The sequence below is a fragment of the Dioscorea cayenensis genome, chromosome 24 (assembly GCF_009730915.1).
Source record: "Dioscorea cayenensis subsp. rotundata cultivar TDr96_F1 chromosome 24, TDr96_F1_v2_PseudoChromosome.rev07_lg8_w22 25.fasta, whole genome shotgun sequence".
Classification (NCBI taxonomy): Eukaryota; Viridiplantae; Streptophyta; class Magnoliopsida; order Dioscoreales; family Dioscoreaceae; genus Dioscorea; species Dioscorea cayenensis.
The window spans coordinates 71,702-88,735 of record NC_052494.1 but is presented as its reverse complement, the minus strand read 5'-3'; the positions used below and the strand labels follow the sequence as shown (position 1 = coordinate 88,735).

General features: G+C 38.0%; 2 protein-coding genes across 3 annotated transcripts; both read right to left on the bottom strand.

The window, feature by feature from the left end:
- Nucleotides 1-1,556: 1,556 nt before the first annotated feature.
- On the bottom strand, nucleotides 1,557-2,368 carry LOC120252852 (cytochrome c-type biogenesis protein CcmE homolog, mitochondrial). The gene has a single exon (XM_039261045.1). It carries the CDS (start codon nucleotides 2,308-2,310, stop codon nucleotides 1,594-1,596), a length of 717 nt encoding a protein of 238 aa, XP_039116979.1. The 5' UTR covers nucleotides 2,311-2,368; the 3' UTR covers nucleotides 1,557-1,593.
- Nucleotides 2,369-11,358: 8,990 nt separating this feature from the next.
- On the bottom strand, nucleotides 11,359-15,665 carry LOC120252826 (E3 ubiquitin-protein ligase makorin). 2 transcript variants are annotated; one of them, XM_039260998.1, is made up of 7 exons: nucleotides 15,532-15,665; nucleotides 15,032-15,119; nucleotides 14,190-14,947; nucleotides 13,809-13,878; nucleotides 11,972-12,060; nucleotides 11,816-11,883; nucleotides 11,359-11,734 (listed from the first exon to the last, which is right to left on the bottom strand). In XM_039260998.1, exons 1-6 carry the CDS (start codon nucleotides 15,540-15,542, stop codon nucleotides 11,850-11,852), a joined length of 1,050 nt encoding a protein of 349 aa, XP_039116932.1. In that variant the 5' UTR covers nucleotides 15,543-15,665; the 3' UTR covers nucleotides 11,359-11,734; nucleotides 11,816-11,849. The 2 variants fall into 2 exon arrangements, with proteins under 2 accessions (XP_039116932.1, XP_039116931.1); XM_039260997.1 differs by lacking the exons at nucleotides 11,359-11,734; nucleotides 11,816-11,883; nucleotides 11,972-12,060 and adding an exon at nucleotides 12,393-13,054.
- Between the last annotated feature and the right edge of the window lie 1,369 nt (nucleotides 15,666-17,034).

Below are 17,034 nucleotides of genomic sequence, written 5' to 3'. Positions count from 1 at the left end.
TCATTCTTGATGGGTTTATTTCTCAGTATAGATAATAACCATCAGGTAACAAGTTTGGCAAAAAAATCATATGGGTATTTCAATTTAGCAATCTACTGAAAATTCTCTTCTCATAAACTTTGACATAAAGCAAAGCCTATCAGGGTTTAAATCCCATGTGTTTGGATATATTTTAGGGGATAAAGAGGTATTATTTCTTCTAATTTTTCTATTAATCCATTAATCAGAAAATGAATCATATCCTAACCCTCCAGCAGTTTACAGGATCACCTCATTATTCACAACCTTGCCCCAAAATTATCCATGACAGCTGCTAGATGTTATTCTTAATGCACCTTAAGAATAGTCACAGAAAGTTTCTTATCATGTACTTTGTTTAGTTTTGCAGCAACTTCCATCAAACCATTGGATGAACAGTCAGTTTAACGGTTTAACCATAAGGTTAAATAGTTAAATAGATGTCTCAGTTAAGGAATAGGCAACAAGGTGTTGCTGTGCAGCATTTTCTTCTAATGAAAGGGAGAATTTATGAATTATACACGATGCCGCGATAGGACTTGTCTCTTAATGGAGTGTTTGGATTGAAAGAAAAATAAAGGAAACTAAACAAAAATTAGGAAAAACTATTCTCTATCGTATTATTGGATGAAGAGAATAAGATGGATAACCGGGTAATCTTTTTCTTTCTCATCTTCATTTCTCTCATTTTTCTACATGCATCATCAAACTAGTTGCATCCGACAAAAATCCTAAAAATCCCAGTCTTTTTTTCTGGGAGCAGTTAAAGTCCACATTATCTAGCAAAGTTTGGCAAGTACAACCTTTCTCTACAAAAACCATTGCCACAACTTCTGCCTCAAGCTCCTTTTCAATACTCATTTAATATGAATACACTCATCCTTAAAAACAAGGGATTATACCTCTTACATCTACAAATCAACGCAAATATTTAACATGATTATCTAACCTCAATGCCATTGACACACATAAACCAACCTTTGAACAAACTCTAAACAATTAAAATCTAAATTCAAACTCACAAACAATCACATTTTTGGAACAACCAATTGAGCAAGAAGAAAAATTCAAATGCTTTCTCTCAACAAATTAAAAACATAGAATTCCATATGATTATCTTTGACAAGTGGTATACATCATTGTCTCAACACATCTCCTTTATTCCTTGTATATATATATATACATATTCATGCTTTTCAAACCTGAATAAAACATCCACACACAAAAACCACACCTTTGAACAAACACAAACAAAAATCACATTTTTCAACAATCAATTGAAGAACAAGAACAAAAAAAACACACACACAAATGCTTGGTCTCAACAAATTAGAACTGTGAATTTCATATGAACGTGTCTTCAACAAGTTGTCTATATCAACTGTCTCAACAAGCAAAACATCTCCTTTATTCCTGATATCTATTCTCATGCCGAAAACTTCACAAGTAATCATCTCAAAAAATACAACAATATGATAAAAATTCTTCAAAAATGTAGGTTCAATTCATTCTACTCATGACTAATAAATCTCAAAAATTGTGAGTGAGTTTAGAAAGAAAACCTCAACGAAGCCTTCAGCTCCTAGTTTCACCATCTCCGGCTGCTCCGGCATCAGCCTCGGCCTCTAACAACTTCTTGTTCTTCTCAAGCGCGGCAGCAACCTCTTTGGGCATGTACTTCTCGTCGTGCTTCGCAAGCACCTCCGTGGCTTTGAAGAAACACCCAATTTGCCTGGCCTTCTCCGAGACTTTGGGCCCCGACCCGAACCCTTCCGGAGGAGCCGGCTTCACGAAACCCTCTACCACCACTGAGTGCCCCTCCCGGAAAAGATCCGGCAACGAGCCCTCAAAGCGGACGAGGACGTCAGTGATGAGATCGGTAATGACGAACTCCATCTCTGGGGATGAGCTGGGGTACACGACGCTGCCCTCGAGGACGAGACCACCGAGGCGAAACCGGGACTTGGATGGATCGGCGTTGAACTTCTGCAGGGCATCGGAGGGGGTGATGTAGAAGACGAGTTGGTCCTGGAAATTAGCGAGGACGATGACGATGAATCCGGCGACGCAGCTGAAGGTCAGCGCGTAGGTCCAGAGCCGTCGGGACTGGAGCTGCCGTGCCCTAGCACCGATGTCAATTGGGCGAGGGCGGGAGGGTGGGCGGCGGGCGGGGAACGTGGAGAGGCCACGAAGGAGGTAGGGATCTAGGTTTTGGGAGATAGGAATGGGGCGGAGGAGGGCGGTGGATCGGAGGAGAGGGCGGAGGCGGGCGGCGAGGAGGCGAGACGCCATGGATTCCGAGAAAGCTCGAGACGGAGAGTTCTGGTGATTTCGGCGGCTCCGTGTTTCTTTTTTCGAGTCTTATTTGGTGTTCTTTTTTTGAATTTCTAGAACATTTTTGGGGAGTTTCTTTTAATTTATTCTAATTTAAAATTTTTTTATAATTTACTTGTTGCTCAGAACCCGAGTGAAAAAAATTGATCATAAATTTGGAAATTATTATTATTATTAGGGAAAATTACTGTTCACCCCTCCTAATATTCAAAACTTCCCAAAAACCCCCTCCTACTTTTTACACACCCCGACAGATTTCTTCCGTTAGCTGTTTTAACTCCCTTTTTACCCCCACTGCTCACTTCAAAACTGGTCCCATGCTGCGAAATCCCATTTTTGGCCTTGAAAAATGGTGGGAAAGGATAGCGCAAATCACATCACGCTCAACCTTTTCGAGCGGTTTTTGCTGAGACAATCCCTAGAGGTTGCATTACATCTTGTTGTTATCCCTCATTTCTCCTCATTTGATTTGTCGACTTCGATTCGCGGTTTTCAGTAATAAGGTGAGAATCTCTCGTTGCTATTAGTTTGACCATTCCAGCATGTGTTTATTATGGCGTTTCATTTGTGTAGTCTCAGGGTGAAGGTTATCATCACGAAATATATAAATCGGTTTCTCCAAGAAAATGAAGTTGATTTCCATCGGATTGGTCGAAAGTGCACTTCATCTTCAAATGAGTCGTAGTCGATTTTTATTGTCGAGGCAGAGCATGTGCCATTGTCGATCTCCGCTTTGAAAAACGAGTTCATTTCGTTAGTAAAAGTTCTTCCTCGCTTTATTATTATCTATTTGTATATTTTTAAATAATGTTTAAATATGTGCTATTATCCGTTTAAATATATTACTAATATGTTTAATAATTGTCATATCCGTTTTAATAATTGTCATCTCCGTTTAACATTATCTTTATATGTATAACTAATCGTATTAGCGTGTAAATTCTCAAAGTCTCTGCGTAAAGCGGTGATCTTTTTCGTTTGATCCGAGATTGTTGGCGATTCCACGCGTGGCGGTGAGAGGTTATGGTATCCGTGCATGAGAATTAATGGCGGCATTAATTCTTATGCTGCAGTACTATCATCTCGAACACCGATTCGTTGTCATCGATCGATGTGGGTCCACTTTATGCGTTTAACTTTTTTTCTCGGATATGAAGAAGTCGACTGCTTAGTGGACTTCAGCACTATAAATAACCGGGAAGAACCGCTTCCATAGACAGACTACTCCCGTCGTCCTCATCATCCTCCTCATCCTCCTCCTCCTCTTCCTCCTCTTCCCGACGGACTGACCACTCTATCTCCGAAAGGATGTTTAGTGAACCTCCTTCCCTTATCTTGAGAATCGATCGGCCCGTAATCACGCAACAAGTTAAATTATCTTTTCTTGCTGGCGAAAATGCTCGCGTAATTGCACGAATCGCGAGGATTCTCCAGCGGTGGATGACGGGAAGCAATTATGCAAGCTTTTCGACTTGGGTAAGAAAAGAAAGTTTTCACGTATTGCGTGATTGCGGAGGATTCTCTAGAGGAGGAAGGTCGAGAAACATCCTTTTTAAAGAGCGAGGTTGATATTTATCACTGAGACTTTTTGTTACGGTTTAAGAACATTACGTCGGGTGTACAACTATATGCGTTACGTGTTTAACTACCAGTATCTTCGCTTAAGTCCGACCATGACACATTGATTAATAGTCGTTTTTCATAGAATGTGTTTGTTTAACCTTTTTAATGTTGTATGTTGATGCGGGTTCGAGTTGATGCGCGTGTTATGACAATCGTTGAGCATTCGAGATGTCTGAGACACTTGTTTCAGATTATCGAGGGTCGAGTCGTGAGTGTCCAAAGTCCTTGTAAATGTTATAAATGTTGTAAATGTTGTAAATGTTTTTGTAAATGTTGTAAGCGAATGTTTTATTTGAATGTGAACTTTTGAAATTTAAAGCGAGGACCTAGTAAAAACAATGTGGGAAACAAAAGAGCGTCATTGTAAACAATAGAAAAAAAGTTAAACAATACATTTGTTACTCTTTAAACAATGACAACGGTGTTTAAGAAAATACGTAAAGATGTTTAGTCGGTGACCGGGAGGGTACCCATCTTATCGTGATGTCGTTGAAAGCATTCGATTTAAACGATAACAAATATTTTAAACGGTTAAATCACTATATTTAAGCGTTTTACGTATTATTTACATGATATAGACTTTATTTAAACCGTGATCGTTATATTAAACACTATGTGTATCTGTTTAAACATAAAAAACTTGGCGGTTAAGCAGGATACTCATGTCGGCGATGACAATACGTCTTCGTCGTGACGATGGCATATATTTTTCCTTTTTTTGCCCTTCTGATGGAGGGAAAAATACCACCCAATCACATCACGTCTAGTCTAACCTCTATGCTTTTTTTGGTCTTCATCGTGACGAGTGATATATATATATGCACTTTTCTTGTTTGCCTATCTAGCTGCATTTGTTGTTTCGTCTTCTTCTTAACTTCTTCTTAACTTCTTGACTATATTATGGAGAGTTTTTGAATTATCGATTTGGTTTTTCGTCGATATATTATGGAGAGTTTTTGTGGTATTGCTAGATTGAGCAGGGGAGGGAAGAGTGCTAATGTTCCGGCTCGAGACTTCTTGAGTTGGTGTTAGGCTGAGATATGTGGCGATGGGTCTCGAAGTTTCTCTTATCGGGAGCTAAGTTACATCATGCGGATGGATATAAAGCGGTTTGCCCAATAGAAAGCGATGTTGACTTCCGGCGGATGTGTCGCGTCGCTCCATCTTGAAATGTCTTTGTAGTTGATCTTGTCGTCGAGGAGCGAGAAAAATGTGCGATTGGCGAATCCTAATGAAAGCAGGTTTTTACTCGTTGTAAGTTCCTTCTCTTTTAATTGTTCCGGTTATGCAGGGGCCATTAGTGTTTAAATATGTCAAAAGTCATTTTGCTTAAGTATTTAAGTTAACGTTTAAATATTGTCATTATCACTTAAACATTATATTCGTTTGCGACCGCCTGTGACGAGAAGGCAGCCTGGGCGGCCTAGACGAAAGAGGATCGAGTCGCAAGTGTTTGATGTCCGCGAGTTACATTGCGGCCCGTTGCCGTGGATCCGGTCGCGATCGGCGATCTTCTGATGAAAGCGCCGCCCGAGCTAGGCATTGTTAATAAAGCCCGGCGATGGCGGGAAACATTGTGTATTGATGGAGCGACTTTCCATATTTTAAAGCGAGAGACATTGTTATTTTAAAGCGGATCTGGCTGTAATTTGAAATATTTCAGTGATGTTTAAACGATATATAGTATATTTAAACAATGAAAGTGAAATGTACACAATTAGAATGTAAATTAAACAATGAAATGAAATTAAATGGAATTTAACCTGCTTTACAATTCAAAACAAACAAAAATTTACATTAAGATACTACTAAGTCGTGCTCTTGAACACGAAAACAATGAATTGAATTTGTCGAGTTACGTTCGAAAACAAAAATTGACGTTCGGATATACATGACATGTTCTTGAAAACAAAATTTAACCGCTTGTGGCGACCCCCTTTGTCGTGAAGGCCGTGCTGCCCTCCCTCCTTAAGTATCGCGGGTAACGTACCTTAATTTGAGGGTAAGGGCGATACATGCTGCGGTGGCAGTAACTTCTCGCTTCAAAGTAATTGCTCGATAAACCGCATGGCGTGAGGCCAGGCGCGATCGGCCTTCTTTGTTTTAGCGTGGGGTTTCTATGTCGATGCGAGTGGGTACTTTGCCATCGCCGACTCGCGAACTCCGTATCGACACAAATGTCGAGATAGATTCAGTGTCGAGATATGCAGAGTCGAGATTAGAATACCGATTTAAATACCACCGCAGATATTAATCGGACGTAATTAAAGAACTTACCATGTCCATGGCGTCCTTATCGTACCGGACTTGAAGAATAATGCACGTATTCTTGTTTATCATTGTCGGTCGGCGACATGGAAGTGGCCGTTCATGATTATCGGGAGGATGACAATTTGAACTTCATGCGGTTTTCGTGCGCATCCCGATCATAGCCAGTAATTGTGTCGTATGCGTCGTCACTGCTTTGGCATAAGCAGTAGCGTGTCGATGATGGAGCGCGCTTCTTGTAAGGATATGGCTCTTTGCTCGTGACTTTTTGTATTATGCATCCGAGCGTCCATCAGCATCATCGATGACCGTCTCCTTCCCCTCAGCGGCGTGTATAATTTGTCGGCGTGTGAGTCTTGTGACGTCGTTCTTCCACGCGACGGTCTGTGAGGGATTAAGCGATATCGAGATATAATAAAGACAATATTATAAATATTTAAATGATATTATCAATTGTTACATGATATTATATATAATTAAACGTTAAGTAGACAAATTAAATGATAACATAAAAGTATTAAACACTATTAGGTAATAGTTAAACACTATAATAAAAACCTTTAAACAATATCATAAAAAAACTTTACACTTACCGATCCGCGGAGCGGTTGAGGAAGATCCTCGCCGACTCCTGCTCGTATTTATTAAAAGCGACTCGAGGCCCGACCCATTTCTTCTTGAATAAAAAGCTTTCCTAGCAAGTACGGTCCGATTTTTGATTGGCCTTGATCATCTCTCTCGTTGCTCGGTCGGGGTCTTGGCGCATCTTCCTTCGATGTGGGGGACGATGGCGGCGGCATCAGTGCAGAACACGTCCTTACATGGTTGTTCTTGTTGTGGGATTGTGTCGAGCCGATCGCGAGAGACGGCAGCATCGGCACATCGACATAACACATCACTTACATGGTTCTTGTTGTGGTGGGGATTGTGTCTGCTTAGTCTGCTGATCTTGTCGGCCGCGACAGCGGATTCGACGATCTTCTCGGCCCGTGGCCGTGACAACGGCATCGTTGGGAGACACACCCCTTAACTTGTTCTTGATCTTGAGGATTGTGTCCATCTTTGATGCACGCGATCTCGGCGGCCGGTTCCAGGGTCGAGGATTTCATTGAGAAGAGTCGGCGACCTTCTCAGCAGTGACGGCAACCGCATCATCTCGATGTCCTTCTCAGCCAAGCGGCATCGGCCGCCCGATGGTGTTGCTATTGTTTCATCGTCGGTCGGTGGAGAGCGGAAGCGATATTGTTCTCCTCTTTTTCATGAAGTCTCTTGAATGTGGCCGCCTTGGAATGACCTTCCCGATGATGTCATCGTCGTCGAAATTCAGCGCCTCGTTCATCCGGGTGCTTGATTCTTTTCGAGGGATGGCGCTGTGACCCGATCCTTCCAGCGCCTCAACCAGCAGCGACAAGCGAGAAACTTCGATCGTCAATATCGGCATACTGCGTAAGAGTTCGCGGTGACATCTTACGCCTAATGTCATGCGGTGGAGTGCCTAGCGGTCGGGAGGGTGCTGCCATGGTCGGGAAATCGCCACGATCGGAGGGTGTCGTTTGATCGTGGTAGGGGGTTGTTGCGATCTGCAGTGGTAGGGGAGGGCTTCTCGGCGTCGAGGAATGCGTCTGGCGTGGTGGGGTGGAAGTAGGGAGAGCGGCGTCCGGTAGCGCCGCGATGAGGGCTCTCTCGTCACGCCTTGACGAGTGGTTCGGGAGCGATGGCAGTCCATCGGTTGGTTGGCCCCAACAAATATTTCTTCTTGACGTCGTCGGGAGCAGCTCGGGAAACTAACATATGTAAAACCGAACAATTTTCGAGCAAAATCATTCGTTTTAAACTATAAAAAAACTATATTTAAGCAGTGTTTATATATTTTAAAGCGTTATAGAATATAATTAAGCGGAGAACAAAATATTTAAACTAGTATGAATAAGTTTTTAAGCGATAAATACTAAAGTTAAGCGCTAAATAAAATGTTTAAACATTAAAGACTTATGTTAAACATTGTCCGTGATTTATTACCTCTTTTCCGTCGAGCGATGACAAGCTCGTTTCTACAGTCGCTTGCTTAGGTGAAAGTACTTTCGCGTGTAGCGACATTCTTGGGATCTTGCAGAAGCGGACTTTCTTCCCCGTTCGGTCAGCTCGTAAAACAGGGCGTTAAGCGCGGCAGAGCAACCCTTAATGTACCACTGTGTTGGTCTTCTTCCCGGTAGCGTCTATCTTGCGCTCAGGGCGGTTTGCGCAGTGGAATATCCTCCATAAGACAGCGTGCGTCGCTGCGCCCGTGCGTCTCGCCCCATGGGTGGTAGATCATCGGCGTAATCAGCGATCGATTCGGAGCCGAGCATGATGTATTTGGGAAGAGGGCATTTGTCCCCGTAGAGTACGCGATCGGAGTTTGACAAAATTATCTTCTTCTACCCCTCAGTCGAGACAAGTTGCACGGGAGTGCTCTTGATGGAGTCTACGTGTCTCGTGGGTCTTTGATAGATCACAGCCCTTGAGCGCTAACTTTCGGTTTTCTTCTTACGAAGACCACTGCGTCGCCATCGTGTATGAGACCCGAAACGAGGGGCCACGTCTTGAGGTGCAGACTTCGGCGGGAGCTTTTCCACGATCACTGAATTTATTGGTGCGACCATCGTACTTTTGCAAAAGAGAATCAAGAAGGGTCCTCTCTTGGTATATAGCTTCCAGCTTCGATGAGCAGCGCAAGCGGTGTCCTTGAATAATCTCCCGATTAGTCGAGGGTCGTGTTATCTTTCAATTCGACTAAGGTCTCCGCGATTCGATTGTCGAAATAGCATCGCCCATTAACTAGGGTTGACCGCCCGTAATCACAAACTGCTGACAATAACAACCACATTCGACATGCGGTATTGACAAAAGTTTAAGCGGAAATATAAGGTTTTAAGCGGTAAAGCTCTCGGTTATTAAGCGAGTGATATAAAATGTTAAGCGAGACCCATTTTTAAGCAGAGGCGAGAATACTTAAGCAGAGACAACAAATTTTTAAGCTGTAACATCTCATTTCTTAAGCGTCAGACCTCGCTTTGTAAAAGCATGCAGCCATATCAAGCGAAAGGGAAATGTACGTTATAAATATTACGCAAATCATAACAATCGAAAAAACTATTTCGATAGTGTATACATCTGAAAATACAAAACAAAAACAAAAACCCGACGAAATCTCCTATGAGACTAACAAAACCCGGTAGAAATCCCCTGCGAGACTTGATATCTTCCAACAAAGCAGGAGCCTGAAAAAGCAAAAACGAAAAAAATCTTTCTTTTGTAGCAGCAGTTAACGTAAAACCATACTCGATACCTTAGATTGCAAAGCGATGAAATGCCAACTAGTTCTTGCGGGGGACTTCTCGCTCGAGATCTGGGGTGGAAAGGGAAAAGGCGATGAAATGCCAATTCTGAGAGGCTTGGCCGGGTAAAGACAACTCGGAGGCGACGGGAAATGGAAAAAGTGCGAAGATGTGAGTTGAGAAAAAAAGCAAGTAAAAAGGCTCCGATAAATTACGTCTCTAGGGATTACCCTACGGAAAAACCGCCCACTTCCTCTCAAATCGCTCGAGATGGGCTGCGGCCCGACTCCCCATGCTGAGGGCATTTTAGGTCAAAAAATTTGAAACTCACTCAGTTCGCATCCAGATTCTGAGGGGTTTGGGGGTTTGAAAAAGCATAGAGTTTAAAAGGAGGGATTTTGGGGGATTACTAAAGCTAATGGGGTGTTTTTAGCGATTTCTGAGCTTAAAGGATTTTTTTTTGGCAATTTCCACTTATTATTATTATTGTTTTGTTTTGTTTTTTTTTGTTTATGTTTTGTTGTTAATATTTTAAAAATAAAACATATTTAGATACATAAATAATTAATAATTGTGTATTTTAAAAAAACCTGAAAACACAACATTTCCTTAGGGCTGACACCTTTTTATTATTTTTTAAATTATTCTTCATAATTATATTAATTAATGACATAAAATTGGTTTTTTACACATAAAATATATCTCATATAAATTGTATTAATTGAAATTTAAAAAATTATACATGTGAAAGATATAATTTCATCTTTAACGCAAGCAATTTGTTATAGCTTATTTGGTATCAATGGTAGAACCAGAAGAAAATTGTTGCATTTATTGATTAAAAAATGTAAAAATACTTTGAGAATTCAACTTAAAAAATTAAAATAAAGGCAGGCGGCTATTGAGAAATAATTATAATTTTTTTTAAATATGTTATATCTAATTTATAAAAATTAAGAGGTCAAATAATAATTTTTATAAATACTTTCTGATAATATAATTTTTTATACTGTATCCACTGTCCAAATAATAAATTTTATAAATAAATTTAAAAGAGTAAGAAAAATGGCTTCATAAAGAAAAGATGGTGAAAAAGTTGAAAAATATTAAAATATTATTTTTTAAAAAAAAATTTTAAAAAAAACAAAATATCAAACATGTTTTTATTGATTTTTTTTCATGTTAAATTAAAAATAAAAAACAAAAATGGGCAATAATGCCGGACAAGTGAACAACCATGAAACACCTCAACAAATAAGGGTTAAAAAAAATAAAATAAAACAATTGAGTAATATAAATTAAAATTTATTATTTTATCCTAAGGATCTCTCCCGGAGCACCTCAGCGAGTAGGGTTTTAAAAAAAAACCTCAACTCTTGTTCCTGTTCCTGTTCCTATTTAACGAATTCAAACATCAAGCCACACAAATTGAGAACTATAAGTCTATACCCTATTCATGCCGCTGACACACAATTTATCCACGTTTCATTAAAAAAAATTGCATAATAATTATTTTTTTTAAAGTAAATACAATAAATTAGCAAATAATCAGGGGTTTCTTCATAAAAAATCCAAACACTAAAAAACATATGCACTTAACCCTTTTTATCACTGGCATTCAGATAAAACAAGAAAATGATAATAAACAACCAACAAAAGATTATTCCAGAGTCTACAAAAAGTAATTTACTCTCAAGGAAAAAAGTTTCTTAGAGCAACATGACAAACCAAAAAGTTTCTTGTATTTGTTTGAATATCAAAAACTTTTCTTTTTATAGTTACCCAAACTAACACAATAAAAAGAAAGCCAAAATTCTACACACTATAATTATATATAAAATTCAAAAAGAAGAAAAACCACCAGGAAAAGAATTACAATTTAATCCTTTTGCAATCCTTCAAATGTATATAATAAATATGGCAAGATTGCAGATAAACACAAAGAAGAGAATTGATTTCAAAAGGGAACACACTGAAGTATTACTTCCTGATTGTTTTTTCAATTTTTTTTTTTCATTTTCTTTTAACCTTTTCTGGTTTTTTTTTTTCTTTTGTTTTAATTTCACCTGGTGTAGAAACTGTGTAGCTTTTGCTGATCAAGTTACAGCAGCAAACTGCTGTTATTTATCAGGTCTGTAAACCCTGATCTTTCTTCAATTCCAAACAGAGAACACCTACATTATGGACATTATAGACATTAGGCAATGAAACAAGTATAAATTTGTCACTAAAATAAAGACAAAAATCGTATGGACCTTAGGTAGAATTTACAATGGCAGGGATTATATCTTAAATATGCAAATCACTGAGGAAGTCAGAAAGCCTGAGACAAAAAATTACAGAAACATTGCATCAGTTCAATAACAGGTGTGTTTCTCATTAACATTAAGCTTTGTTGCAAAAAAATAAACCTGATGTTTTTCGCGATCACAATGTTTCCATCCTCAGCATCAAGGTGCCGTAGTACGACTTCTTCCAACCGGCCATCTCTGTAAGCATGCTGCAATAATTGATAATGTAAATGTCAGAATCACTAAAAACAATTTAGTTAGCAACACAAAACAGTAAACATGAATTGCAGTTAACATCAATAAGTGTAAAATACATAGTAGACCTCAATCAGGCAGAGATTTTGACAAATTTTGTAGAAATCTCATCTTTCTTATCCTGTAACATGATTCACTTCCACAGATAGAAAGATACAAAGCATTAAACTGTTACACATGACGCATAATATTCCACATGCAAGATCATATGCATTTTTGGACCCCTTGCAACAATGCAATTAGCCAATAAGATAAGATAATCACCACTCACAACATTAGACAAACATAAAAAAGTCTCATTCCTTAAAATGCCAGTTTATCACTCCATTTTTACTGCAGCAAAAACCATCACCTTCACTACTCACCAGATACACTTATATAATCTAAGCCTGGGAAATCAAATGTTCTCTTCCTGTCTTCAAATGAGAGCGTGAATAAGCCACAGGTTGTACAACAGCAAAAAGATAAGGTTGTTTGCATCTTGAAAAGGCTAGAGCAAACTAATGGAAATAAATATCTAGGTTACTACAACTGATGGAATATAATGTGCTCCAGGGATTAGATCTCATCATCATCACTCAAAGAGTCCTGATTACTAAGGCCTAGCTGCATGAACAGAAACATCTCCGACAAGTTGTGAACATCATCATCATCAAGGTCCGAGGGGTCCAGGAGTCCATCTTCAGCCATGACTAGTCTGGCAAGATCCACTAGTCCGTCTTCGTCCATGACTAGTCTGGCAAAGTCCGGTAATTCTTCTTCATCTATGACTTCATCCAGATCAAGATGACTGCCAAATTCACGAAGTCCTTCTTCAATCATGGCTAGTCTGACCAGATCAGACAGCTCCTCTTCTTCTATGGCTACCCCTCTGTGCCTGTTCATATGAGGCTGATATGTACGAGGCCTACGTGGACGGGGCCTGTTTAAGTGCGGCTTGTATTTGTGCTGGAAGACAGCAAATGTAGCACTTATTAAACCCCATATACCTTTCCCTTCTAAGTATAAATTGAATTTACAGAGTACATGCATGAAAAGCTTGCTTTTCTTTATCCACCAAAAACTAAAATTAGAATAACAATCAGAACATATGTTCTAATGAGTTTATAGTGACATCCATATACATTATTGAACACAAGCACCAATTTCATTCAAATGAAAATATATCAAAAGCATCATATATATATACACACAACAAGATATCAGCACAGAGCAGTTCAGCACAGTGAAAAGAGAATAGCATAAAGCTGACATTTATCAGCTCAGTCTGCAATCTAGAATATATTCGTTGGACGTGAATAAAAAACCTATCTCAAAAGGATAATAGGAATAAAACTAATTTCAACTTAGTGCACAAGAATGGTTCTTACTTCTTAGATAAAAACATATTATCAAAAATATTAAACCATGCTCCAACATCTACCATCTGGTCCAATTTCTATGGCATCTAGAGTCTAGACAATAAAAGTTTTTTTAAACAACAGGTGTCAACTTTTTTGAGAAACAGCATTAACTCCATCATAACATTAAATGCCCCTATTCAATGGAATTCACTCAACCTTGTCCATCCAGAAAGTAGAGCTTTTCCCTTAAAAATAATAAAATCCCTATGCAAAATAATTCATGTATTACTGAGGGCCTAAAAAAAAATTTACTTTAGAGGATACAACCACAACAAATGTAAATTTAGATACTGATATACCTTGTAGAAGCAACTAGTCCCGAAAGGGCATGTCCCGTTCCCAAAATCAAAGTATTTGCAATCGATCGACCTAGTGATAAGAAAATTCATGTTAGCATCAGCATACAGAACAGGTCTAATAACTTTAGCAATATCACTTAGAAATACAATCTTGCTTCCAGTTATTGGCTAATTTGATAATTCCCTACAGTTGGAACTTCATGAGAAAGAAAAACATATTAGAGGAAATTAGTGGTAAAAAAACATACTTTGGTTTTGTCTAAGAGCTAAAGCTTGGTAAACATAACATATCAAAAGCAGTGAACAGAGATGGAAAAAAAAAATTTCCTATAGCAGCTCAACAAAAAAACATAAATAGAAAGGATCAGGATGACAAATTACTGAAGCTTAGCTTTGTAGTTGTCAATTATCTCTTGTTTTTCCTCCTTTGATGAATACCAAATAACACTTGGGATCACAAAGTATGACAGCTTACGGCATATCGGACATGCCCTTAATGCGGCATTGACATCCATACCAGATGCTGGAGAATTGCTACGCCAATTCCGAATGCATGAAATACAGAAAGGATGGTCGCATTCTGATAGCAATCCAAACTTGCGCTCAGCAGCAGTGGGTTTCAAAAGCACACGTTCCAAGCATACACAACACTCTATGTCCTGGCTAAGTCTCAAAGCTTCAAGCCTCATATTATTTTTTGTGCAAAGCTTAATATGCTCTTCTCGTTCATCCGGCCTGTATGGATGCAAGCACTGCTTTCCACATATGGCACACAAGTCTCCATGAATATGTGCACAATTTTCACCATGCGGACAACTACCAGCAGCAGCAAATGAACAGATTGGTTGGTCAGCAAGTGAAGCAGGGCAATGTCTATCCTCACTATCCTGAAAAGCATGAGCTTCATTACTTTGGGGGGTCCATGCGGCTTTCCCATGACCACTTGCATGTCGTGTAGTTTGCTCATTCACCGTAACAACTTCAGTAGGATGGACAATTTGGTTAGAGCTTAGTACTGCACGAGGATGGGCATTTGATGATGAAGATGGCACAGAAGGCTGGTGCCGAGTAACCTTAACATGGTCATATCTGCAACGACTGCCATACGTGCAAACCCCCTTTTGATAAAAAGTACATATCTGCATCACCAGCAAGCATCAATATGCAAAAATATGTTAGAAATGACTAGTGAAAAACACAGAGACAAAAGCAAAATGTATTACATTGTTGGCCTGATCTTTCCAATCATGTGAGAAATCACAGTGTTCCCCTTTCAGGCATGCCCCATGCGCAAAGAACTTGCAAAGAACTCTAGATAAGTCATAAGAATTAAAATCAGAAATCATCAACCAAATAGCACAGATATCACAGAGTACAGAGATGCAAATATGAGATTTAACAGCTAGGGTTCCAACTCATCAAGAAACCAAAATAAAAGAAATCTAAAGCCATCCAAACCTCTTCGATTTTGCCCAGTTTTCATCAAAATTGGAAGCTTGAACACATAAAAACCCAATTTTTTCTCCAAAAATAACTAGAACAAATCATCACCATCACCTTTCATCGTCTAAAAAAATCCAAAAAGTAAAGGACCAAGAAAAAACAGAAACCGAGGAACAATCAGAAAAACAATCCAAGAAAAACAAAGTTGGAATACTCGATTTAGCTATTCTAGGGTTCATAAAAAGGAATTAAAAACAAGAATAAGGATACAAGATCGAACCTTTTCGACATGGAGAGACGGAAAAGAAGAGGAAATCGATCAATTGGGAGAAGAACACACGAAATCAACGCCTAGGGTTTGCGGAGGCTTCCGTTTCACCGCTGCCCCGACAAGCTGCCCCGAAATAGTCTCCCTTTTTTGCTGAAATAACGGAAATGCCCTCAGCCTCTGAAGTTTATAGAGGTACTATTGTAATTTAGACCAATTGCAAGGGCATACGTTCAAACAATTCAAAACTTCAAATCATGGAAATTAAAATATATATTAAAACTGATAATATTCATGAATTGCATATTATTAATATATTCGAGTTTTCCTTGATGCATGTGAGAATATAAAATTGTTTTACGAGCTAGGATTGGACATTTAAGTTGTAAAATTTTGATCACAGGAAGTAACAAATTTTGAATTCAAATTTATATATATATATATATATATAAACCAGAGGATGACATTTCATTTCATGGAATTTAAATATCTCACTCACGCTTCGGTATAAATCCTGTTTATTTATTGTGTATTGAGTCTCATATATGAGAGAAACTGTATTTATCATTTTTCAAAAATTGCAAGGTAAATAAAATACCACTATGAGATTATATATAGTTTTTGACTACCAAACCGTTATAGCCCCATATGTAACTCGCCCCACATGATAGTATTGGTACCACAATGAGACAATGTTCCTTTATAATGTTATGTTGTAATATTAAGTATTTGTTGTATTTTGTCAATGATTTTCAATGTAAAATATCTAATTAAACTAATTTTCTTGTTGTTAAAATTGTAATAAATTATGTGTTTATGTATTAAATATTTTCCTGCTACATGAAAAATTAATTTCATTATTTATCAAAACAATTAAGAAATTCATAATTCAATTTTAACTAAATTAAATAATAAATTAAAAATTTAGTTGTAAAATTTTTTAATTTATTTTTATTAGTAAATAATTAAATTGTAATAAATATTTAATTAAATTAATGTTAAAAATGATTAATTTAAAGTTTTTATTGAATAGTAATAATAATAAAAAATATGGAAGGAATATTTTGAGAATATGCTTTTTCCATGTAAAATTTGAGGTTTGTGGTTAAAGTATAATTTAATGTAGCAGGACTAAATTTGAGGTTGTGGATTGGAGATGCCCTAAGAATAAGTTCTCTCTCCTTTGTAATCATGAAGGGGAAAAAACATTGTTCCTCTCACAAGATACTACTGATAAACAATATAATATTTTAGTGTATAGTCTGTGAACAATATTGATTATTATGGAAGCAAGATTTTTTGAGGCAATATCATACTCGAACTCTTAGCACTTTAAGATGAGTTATCAATGGAGGACAAGTGGTTTTTCGAAACTTTACTCATTAATATTAATTTATTAATGATTATTATTTGTGAATGTTATAAAAGATCTAAATAATAGTTGTTTACTAGTTATATGTTATGTGTTCAAAGATATAAAATAGTAGGAAGTTATATATTATAATTGTTTTAATT